The sequence below is a fragment of the Calonectris borealis genome, chromosome Z (assembly GCF_964195595.1).
Source record: "Calonectris borealis chromosome Z, bCalBor7.hap1.2, whole genome shotgun sequence".
NCBI classification, from domain to species: Eukaryota; Metazoa; Chordata; class Aves; order Procellariiformes; family Procellariidae; genus Calonectris; species Calonectris borealis.
This window is the reverse complement of record NC_134352.1, coordinates 17,300,033-17,310,612: the sequence shown is the minus strand read 5'-3', so window position 1 is coordinate 17,310,612 and position 10,580 is coordinate 17,300,033. Positions and strand designations below refer to the sequence as shown.

At 39.2% G+C, this 10,580-nt stretch overlaps 1 protein-coding gene across 1 annotated transcript in view; it reads right to left on the bottom strand.

Annotated features, from left to right (window-relative positions):
- Positions 1–1,685: 1,685 nt before the first annotated feature.
- Positions 1,686–10,580, bottom strand: part of LVRN (laeverin) — a 38,817-nt gene continuing 29,922 nt past the window's right edge. Inside the window, exons 17-20 of the mRNA XM_075136201.1 lie at positions 6,864–7,034; positions 4,657–4,797; positions 3,346–3,421; positions 1,686–1,876 (exon numbers count right to left, since the gene is read on the bottom strand). Of these exons, the coding sequence (XP_074992302.1) occupies positions 1,730–1,876; positions 3,346–3,421; positions 4,657–4,797; positions 6,864–7,034 (535 nt within the window). The 3' untranslated portion in view covers positions 1,686–1,729. The remainder of the gene's footprint in view (positions 1,877–3,345; positions 3,422–4,656; positions 4,798–6,863; positions 7,035–10,580) is intronic.

The window sequence follows — 10,580 nt, the reverse complement described above, 5'->3', positions numbered from 1 at the left end:
CATTTCTAATTAAGATTTTTGTTCAGTAGAAAGAAGAAAAAGATAACAAAAGAATAATAAGAAAGAGTGGTTAGAAAGGAAAAGTGGCTACTCATGGTTGGGAGGAAATGGTTTGGACCTACTGGGCTTATGTTACGGGAAGTTTAGTCCATAAATCCTGCAACAATGACTTTCTTGAGCTTTGCTTAGCCCATCCGATGAGGCATGCAGAGCCAGTGATTAAATAGTGGGAGTCACAGGAAATGCTGATACAAAACCCCTCTAACTCATCATAGCATCGATGACTTCCTCTGCTTTCTGAATCAGCTTGATGAAGACTGTCAAGAATGCACACAATTTTCTTTGGCACTACCCTTAACTGGATCAAACGCTAAAAGGGTCAATCGAATCCAGCACAAACCTGGCTGCACCAGTTGGTAATTCCCATACACTAAATGGATCCTGAGGTAGTATGAAAATAGTTACAATTTTCCTTTGCAGCCATGGGGAGCAGAGGAGCTGCAGCCAACATGGCAATGTTTTCCTTAAATGTATTTAGAGGGTGCCAGTGAAAAATTCTTCGTATTATCAAGTCTGGTTTTTATTCCTTGTCTCCTCATAGTGCAGTACTCTAACTCCTTGGGTTTCCTGCATTCCCACATATTGTTTTCTATGTTAATCTGAGCACCAGTACAGTAATTTTGTCATAATGCTATTACACCACAAATAAATAAATTGCATGGACCGAGGGTCCCATACTTCTTCAACCACAAGCTAATATGGTTTGCTAATACTAATGGACTGAATTCTGTCTGTCACCTCCAAAATGCTGCGTAAGCAAGATGATTAACCCTATGCCTACATCAGTGAGCAGCTCAGTGCAGAAAGAATGGAAACACTTGGTGATGTTCCAGAGGGGTTAGTTTAGACTAGTTGTATTCTGGTGCCATGGACAAAATGACCATCAGATGGTGGTGTCTATCAGTTGCATGCCAGGAGCTCATCATCTCCTAGATAAATTTAATCCAAAAAGAATCCAGTTCACACACTCCCAAGATTGTCCTGGGGGTTGAAGCATGCTAAACGGAGATAACTGGGAGGGTCTCTTCAAAAGCACATTCCTAATCAAACACAAATGTGAATGTAGACACATTAAGTACAAATCTGCTAAGGAAAAATAAAGTTTGAATGACAAGGCATTAATTTATTACAATTAAAATTTGAGATTTCTTTAGTCCTTTCCTCCCTACAGCTCTGAAGCCATTCTCAAGTTTATGTTTCATAGCAGTGTTCTAAATTATTGTCCTCTTCGCAATTTACAAACATAGAAGTGGAAAGAGACAGATTAAATTACTTGCCCAAGGTCACAGTACAAACCATAAGCAAAACAGAATATAAAACTTTTCCAGCTTCCTCATGTGTTTTTGCCACAAACTTGTAGCACACCTTTCATTCCGATATTCAGAAAAAACAAAGGATTTTGGACTCTTCTACATGTTAGATTATCATTAGAAACGCATTCCTACTAACAACTCGCCCAGTAGGAAATTAATTTAGATATAATATGGAAATATATCTCTCATTTCTTTTGCTGAATCTTTCTTTTCCTTGTGAGTTATTTTAGCCTGACTTTCCATTTGGGAAGACAACCACAGGACTCATAAAAATGTGCTTTATCTTTAATTACATCTTAAAATGAATAACAAAATGCTAGTGAATCACACTAATATACTGGAACTTGTTCTCCAAGTCAATCATCTACATTTTTCTGTAACCAGTTGGCAACTTTGATTAGCAGTTCTCTCCTTTCCATATTTTCAAATTTTGTGAACTCCAGTAGTAGAGTAGTAGCCACTCTTTCATCCTCTTCCAGTGTAGCATTATAAAAAACCTGCAACTGAAGAAATAAACACATAAGCTTAGTTCACATAACTTCACCTGCAGCAAGCAACTCTGTACCTGACAGATGCTTTAGACAGAAGTGCATAGAAAAGGGGGAGATGGCAGAGACTAAGGAGGGGAAGGGGCAAGCTTACTGATTAGCACTAAGGTGGGAAAGCTCCTTGCACATCAGGAATGTGCCCTTTTGCCATCCCTCTGAAAATCCTTTCAAATGCAGTCAACTTCACTAGTACTGGTGGTACTACACAGTGTCTAGGACTAGTTGGGTAGCAGAATCCTCCTGCGCTGCCTGTTCTACAATCAGTCTAATGAGCAGAAAACAAGAGAGGACTGAAGATGAGCAAATATGGGGGGAGCAGGAAATGAACAAGAAGAGAAATGAGATAGATGTCAGCACGACAACCAGCAACCTAACATGCCAGCAGCCCAACTTTTGGTACATTTCCTGTAGACATCATGGCAAAGGTGATCTCTACAGACAGATTTTAAAGAGGAAAATGAGACAGCTTTGATAATATTTATTGGGACTCAGTTCCAAACCTGAAGGTTAATTGAAAGGCTGGCACTGGCCCATTGCTTTTGCCATCTCAGGGAGTTAACTTGTCCCTAAAGAACAAAAGGTGAAAAACTTATAGTTCATGAATGTTGAAGAGAAATTTCTTTGATCTTAGGAGCTAACTCTCTGAATTGGTCTCCTCATTAAGCATCCCTTCTCAGTTACTTGCTGTACACATGCATCAATTAACAGCAAAAAAGGGAAGCAACATTTTTCTTGCAATGACAGGTACTAGGAGTTCAGGTCTGGCACAGAGATATGGATCACATGCAGACAGCACAAAAGCTGAGCTGTTGAAAAAAGAAAATAATATGTTGGGAAAGAATCTAAGGAGACTTGGACTGGAGATGAAAGAACAAAAGAAGAGAATGAAACAGGCAGTGATAGTTATTAATTTGTCCCAGGCACTAACATGTGGATTATTGTGGGGAATAAAACAAGACAACCTACAGCCACCTCCCACAGATTTCCACCCTTCAGCAGGTTTCCCAAAACCCATTCCCTTTTGCCAGATGTACAGCAGCCAAATTAGAAAGTATTGTTCATGGGCCCATCTGGGCTGCCACGCCATCAAAAGGAAAGAACTGTATCACACGTGCAGGCTGTCTGTTCAGCGCATGAGCAGGCAACCTCTTACGCTGCAATCACACAGAGCAGGACAACATCCATCCCTCCACAAAAGCTCACTTTCATGCCATGCTTAACAACCAACTGCACACAGGGACTGCAGAGCTGTGGGTGCATGTTCCTATGTTTATTTTGCAGATGAGGAAGCATCATTTTTCTCAATGTCTCAAGACAGCAACATTATACAATACATTCTATGATTTCTTTAAAAAACAAGAGATTTAAAAAACTGTATTTACAAGCTGGCAATAAAGTTGAAACTAACTGCTTCTCTGATTTACCTCTTGGATCTGCACATCTGTATTGACAAATCTTCCCATTACTTTTAATACATCATGCAATAATTCATTCCCATACCTGTAAAATTGAGATAAAGATCCTTCAAACAGCATGTTAGCAAATATACTAAATTTCATCTCATTTGAAAATACTCCCACTATTTAGTTATTATTTACTATGTTGGAAATACTAAGCTGAAGTCTGCAATTGTGTATGCTTTTTCCCCTTTTAAAGCAATCTCATTAACATTCAATTTAGACATTTGAGGAGGATAAAGCACACTAATTACCCTTCATTTCCATTTCCCAGTAAGATCTGATATTTCTACTTCAGTAACATGAATTCTTTGCTTAAAACGGATAATCTCTGTAAGCTCACACAGCTAAACTGAGCGAGAAAGGCTAACCAATAATGATTATATCAACTTGGTGTTTCTGTTGGTATCTTGAGGATGGCATATAAATTAGCGCCCACACCATTCTTTTAGTTGGAAAATAATGGGTCAGTTTCCCATCAAATTTCTCATCAGTAGAGAACACAGAAAAGCTCTGCAAGGGAACAAGTTGGTGTGACACAAACCTGCTAAGACTTGCCTTATTGCTAGCGTTAGCAATACATATCCACATTTGAATGCTCCCAGATGTCTGGTCTTGGTTATGCTGCCACTAAGGGCTCCCGAGGGACGACTCTGCCACAAAGGCAGCAGGAATGTACTCTGTCACAGCCCTGCTGCTTTTCACCATTGCCAAGGAGAGAGGAAGTCTTCGAACAGACATCAAAATACTTGCTTTGCTCGAGACAGATAGCCCAAGCTCTCCTGCAACTTTACCTGCATCAGTGCAGGTAGACTGGAGATGCATTAGGACTTAAGTCAGGGAAAAATGCCGTAGTTTGTCCTTGCAGTGCTTGTAAACCTGTATGCTCTAATCCCCCATCTCTCCATACTCTCTTTGAAAAGAGGGTACAATCTTACTCCAGCATTTTACACCCACGCTTGTGAAATGCTAGTAGATAAACTAGTCAGATTTTCCAGGAAATTTAACACTTAAAAGCACCGAAACAGTCATGAACAGACTAATTTTTAAAGCATTCTGTGTCTGACATGAGCTCTTCTTTGACATTAAGTCCTGATCAGAGTTGAATCCTCCGAAAATCCTGCTCTGCATACTTAAGGAATTCCATCAGTCATTACAAAAAAGCCACTTCTGGAAAGAAAATCTGCACCTGGATTTTACAGCTCAAACATAAAGATGGAGGAAGAAACCAAAGAGCCACAGAAATAAAGGGAACCCAAAGCTGGTTGCTTACCATACCTTTCACTTAAAAGTGGCCAATTTTCCGTAACGAATTCCCAGGCTATACGGTGCCCAATATCCTTAGTCACCACATATAAGATGATGATTGAAGTACAATTGGAAGAAAATAATGTATCACTGAGTCCATATTGCAAGTATCTGTTAGAAAAGAACGTAATAATTGTACCTATCAATTGCTGTTTAACAGTGATGATCTGGAAATACCATCCAGTTCAGGAAAATTCCTGTCTCAACAAATAACGCAATGTGGAAGGTTATACCAAAGTTCGTGTCACTCTGAGCTGTGTTTCAGCTTGGTTTTTGTCCTTATGTTGGTGAAATCCCCTATTCTTGCACACTGATTCTCCACTTCTCAGTAACATGAAGGTGTAGCACATCAGGTGGATATATGTGCTTTTCTTATCTGTGTTACAGAAAGACAACCACTCCTACCAGACAACCCTGTGGAAGGGCAAACTGCTTCTCAGTTTCTGGAGACTCACGTTGCTGTGACACAGATGGAGCCTAGAGAGTGAGCCACTCTGATATGCAAATGGGACCTGTTTATAGGGTCCCTTATAACAAGGTGTCTTGGATGCTTTCAGGGGGCTAAGGCATGATTTCAGAAGTATTTAAGGAACTACCTGCCAATGATATCAGTATCAGTGAGTGCCTGAATATCTTGAAAAAAGTAAGTAACTATTCTCTTTGTTGCCTCAATGTATCACGTTGCATGCTCCTACTTTCAAGGAGCACTGCTAAACAATTATCTTATAGAGTCTTGTAGGCAGCTGCTTTATGGGTAGAGTAAATGAGCTGGGTTTCTCCCATTTGCATGCCACCATCATGCTTAACAGAATGGACAAAATACACTGAGGGCCAGCAAAAGCCCAGCTTAACGTTCGTCATCCCGAAAGCCTTAACAATATATCAACAGGGAGGAAGGAAGTCATCACAACTCCTTGAGCTTGTCAAGGACCAGTGCTAGCCAGTGCCAATGACAAAGTTAACAAAGGACCACAGGTTAGGTGGAAAATCAGCATAGCTGATTTGACATCTCTTCACAACCCACCTTGCCTTCTTCTCAGGCATATTTGTTCTGTCTTCTCAAATGACCACCATCACAAGAGCAGATGGCTGGCAGGAGAAACATCTCTGCTACTTTCAGAGCCTTAGACCCATTGAGTTTATGCCAATTCTTAGATGATCGTTCTTTAGGTCATCTCTGGCAAATTTCTGTCCTTTGACAAATCCTTTAGGTAATGTGGACAGGACAGATTAGAGAATTCAGCTTCAACATCTTTTTACTGATAAAATGAAAAGATTTTATATGGATGCCAGTGAAAGATAACAAATACAGTATGCCAAACTGTGTTCAGGAAGCATTTGGACAGCACTCTTAGATATATGGCTTAACTTTTAGGTTGTCCCACATGGAGTCAGGAGTTAGACTCTATGATCTTTGTGGATCCCTTCCAACTCAGGATATTCTATAATTCTATGATTCTATGAAGCTGGAAATTTAAAAAAAAATACTTTTCAGTGTGACTCTGCACTTCAAATGGTGAACAGGTTGCTCGTAAGTTTATTTTCATTTTTGCCCTTAACCCGGGTGATTTGGCTTCCACACAGAGGCTAAATAGACTATGACACTTTAATTTGGAAACAAAATAAGCAGGGGAGAAGGAATATGGAAAAATTATATAAAATCATAAATGGTAGAGAAAAATGTCAAAGCGAATTATGATACTGTTTCTTACCATGCAGAGAGTAAGGGCATCCAATGGGTTCCAAGTTAAAAAACAACAAAAAAGAGGTTTAAAACAAACCAAAAGGTAGCATGTTTTCATACAACATGCAGTTATATTATGGGATGTGTTGCCATAGTCTGCTATAAAGCCTGAAGGTATAATTTTAGTTCAAAAAGGTCACTGGATATATTGACAGAACGGGCCCAGTGTTAGATATGACACTCTAGTTACCAGCTCAGGAAATCCCTTTCTCAGTGATTACCAGCATCTGGGATGTTATACCAGCAGAAGGATCATTTGTGTTTGCCCTGTTTATCAGACTTTCTCCGTAAGAAAACTCTTAAGATTCTTCCAATGGTCTATAAGACACATGCTTCTGGGGCAGGCAAACCTCCATCAGGTTTGCACAGTACAGTATTTGTGTTCTTATGATTTACTTCTATATACGCAAAAATATACTTTGATCAAGGTCACCTGTAAAGTAACCATGACTCTTTGGCACAGCTCATGGCAGAGAGCAGGATGTCTTTATCTTCCTTTGTGGAGTCGGTATGGTTATACATTTCCCATGCAAAATTCCATTCTTTATCACTTCCCACTGCGACACCATAGCAGCAGACCGTTCTTCTAATTAAAAAGGGAATTCTGCAATGCAAAATATGATTAAAAGGTACTGTATTGTTGTAAAGTCAAAACCAGCAGTTAACGCATAACTGAAAAAAAATGTTTATTTACAGTTAAAAGATGCACAAGAAAGGAAGTATAAAATAGTAATCTAAATAAAGCTAGGAAATTTGATTGCTTTATTCATGATTTAAACATTTTAAAAGCATGCAGTTTAAAGGCAAACCAAAAACATTTTTTAGAACAGTTGGACCAAGCTATTTTGTGTACATACAGTGTCAATGCCACTCTTTCACATCATAGCCTAGGCCACGGATCACACCATTAAAGAGTGTACGGCTGCATATAAGCATCGTCCCAGACAAGCCTTTTCAAAGTTTCTTCAGTGAACGCATCCAGCGGGAAGAGCCATGTGCAGCACAAATGGAAACAGAGGGGACGTTTCTCCATGCAACAGGCAGCCTCCTATTGCTCCCACCCCAGGGGGGCGTCCTCAACATCACGATGAATTTCGTAACAGAAACTAAATGCAATAATCAGTGTAATACTCCACTTCATGTGCAAAGGCTGAACAGAAAATTTCTTCTGTGGCAATGGTGTGTCCCTGACACTAAGACTTTGTCAACGCTTTCCAGTGATAGCAATGTATTCTATTATACAGGCTATCTGAAAACAGTTTAAATTAATGGTGTTTTGGACTCTTTCTCTGTAGGAGAATGGGTCCCATTGCTACCAATGAAAAGTTTAACTTCCCAATGACATACTGTTAATCTGCTTAGCGTTACATAAGGCCAAGATTGTATGTAGAGGTGTAAAAACTATCTTCCATTAGATCAGGAGATATACTTGAAAAAACAGACAAGTTTCTGGTCACAAAAGCCCTTCTTCAGGCCCAAAACTGGAAGCAGCAAATTCAAATTTAAATATAATTTTATAAAAATTCCTCCAAGTTTCAGTAGACCATCCTAGAGAAAATGGGAATGATACCAGCAGAAAGAGAGACAATATTAGTCAGAAGGAAGGCTATGTGACAGCAATCTTCAAGGTAAAAGGTAGAGACAAGCAAGTTACAAACTCTGGAAACTAAGAAGGACTAGAGTCGGGTGTTTTGCATGACAGACATCACTTGTAAAGAAGTGAACATACAAGATGCAGGGATTTTGATAGTCCTGTTGTGGGTGGGGGATTTCACTGGCATAACAACAGAAAGTGTGGGTGTGTTTTACATTTACTGCAAAAAGTAGTGTGGATTCATTTACCCAGATATGTGCTGGAACATAAGGGATTTGCCACTGATAATGATGCTTACTGAAATTGAGTAGTTATGTCAAGGTAAAGAATACTCCTGCAAGGAATCCTTTTATGACAGGTCTTATTTGAGTTACAGGGTCTAGTAATTTTTTTAATAATCATTTCATAACGTTGCAGAAAGAGGCCATGGTAGGGTGATAACAGGGTAAAGCTGCTTTGGCTTTTTATTTTGCTACTGCAGCTGTTCCAAGAGTTTCAAGAAAATGTTGGTTACTGAGTGTAAAGCTGTTGTTGGTGAAGAGTAAATAGACAAGCTCTGTGTATCATTTGGCTGCAGCTCTGACGTGCAGCATGCAAGGCAGGCTGTACAGGCAGCCTACTATGGGACAATGGTCTACTGGCTGATGACATCTATGGTGTCCCTGAAGTGGTTTATGTTGTATAGTTCACAGAGGAAGTCCACTGTGGTCCAGAGGGACTTTGGAGCTTGCGGTTATATTAGATGAGGGGTGGGGCTTATTAATCTGGATATTTTTCCTGGGAGTGGCTGTGTGGTTTGATATTACTGGCCTGTCACGATTTTCTTGTTTCTGGATCTTGGGGAAGATGCAAAAAGCTGCTGGGAAGAAGGGTGTATTATTTTACATCGTTTTCCTGGAGCCAGTGCAGAAATGACATAGTGATTTCTTAACTTTTGAGGGCAATAGCAGTATATGGTTACCTTCAATAAATAACTAAAATGTGCAGCAACATTGTCCTTCCCTCTAGACTCATTTCCTTCTTTCAAAAAGACAAGCCAGTAACAGCACCACAGAGAATACATTAATTTAGCTAGCTCCACTTCAGTCCTATAAGCAAAAAAGAGTAAAACTGAGAAACTGGCTGGGAATCATGGCTCTTGGCTTGTTATCTCCATGGAACAGATAAAAATGCACTGTATCAAGTCCAGTTAAGTTCTGCCAAGAGCTGTTTGGAAATGTTCAGCTGAAAGTTGATCACCTTATCTGAAAGGGAAAACCATTACTCCCCTCCATAGATGTGAGGATCCTACTGGGTTCCACCCGTGACAGAACAGCTATTGTGTGCTGTTATGAATTTTGCTCTCAGAATGGAGAACATAAGAGCATCTAAAGGGATCTGTCTGTGAAATATGAGTCAAAAGTTTATTGTGCCCTTTTCCTTTTCTATCCAGCATATGAAAAGTCTCCTCTTGGACTGAATAGGAACTGTGATCTGTCATTTGAAACCTAAGAAGTGTCCTATCTCCTATGTTTTTTTTCCTTAAAACATGATCATTTTTTTCACTTAATAAAATTCATATTTGCATTTTTTTCCACACTTATAGCCATCTGAAGTGTGAGCCTGCAAAGTCTCTTTGAACTTATCTCAGTGCCAGGAAGGACAGCAAAATTAATCTTCTCCATCTAATTCAAAATCAGATCAGCTAATATATTTCACAGACTTTTCAGCTCTTCAACTCAGATAAGGTATGTTGTATTCCACAGGGAAAAAAATATTTCAAATATTATTAATAGGGGAAGATAGGTGACTATTTTGAAAACAGCCTGAGAATTCAGCATAGCATTGTTGCTTTTAGTGTGGGATAGTAAGAATATTCTCTCTGGAACATAACAGAATGTATTTAGGCTATTTAAACTTTTCAGTTTAACTGCAAAGCACAATTTGGTTTTTATGAGCATGATCACTACAAAGCTATTTAAAAAACCACAAACATAAAAGTACAAGTTCAGTTTGCTTAGCCAACTATATATATCATCAGAAATACAAGTAACAACAAAGTATTTATTACAACCACAACAAATAAAAATAATAATAAATTTTAAATTTGCACTCACCAGTGCCAGTACTATTTGACTATTGCATAGAAAAACATGAAAAGAAAGAGGGAGGAAAAGAGAATAAGAATTTCAATACACAGTAAATTTTCTTTAACAATGCAATACTCCAATACAGAAAGTCTGATCCTGGTAGAGCCTAGACTCCGTCCTCACAGACCAGAAACCTGACCACTAGGCTCCAATATCAGCATAAGAACTGACAGCTGTTCCCAGCACCTCTTTATGCAAATACAGAACATGCAAGGCAATTTGAAGGGCTCACCATGGGCAGATGCCTGTATCATACAAACATCATTTCTCTCAGTATTACTAAGAGAAGATTAGAAGCCGAGTTGGTATACAGGATAACCCTAAGGCTGTTCTGCAGCAAAGGGACTGGACAATATTGGATTTTAGCCCTAATCTGAGGTTCACCTGTTATGGGCTAAACAGATTTTGGTCTTCATGGCAAAAATCT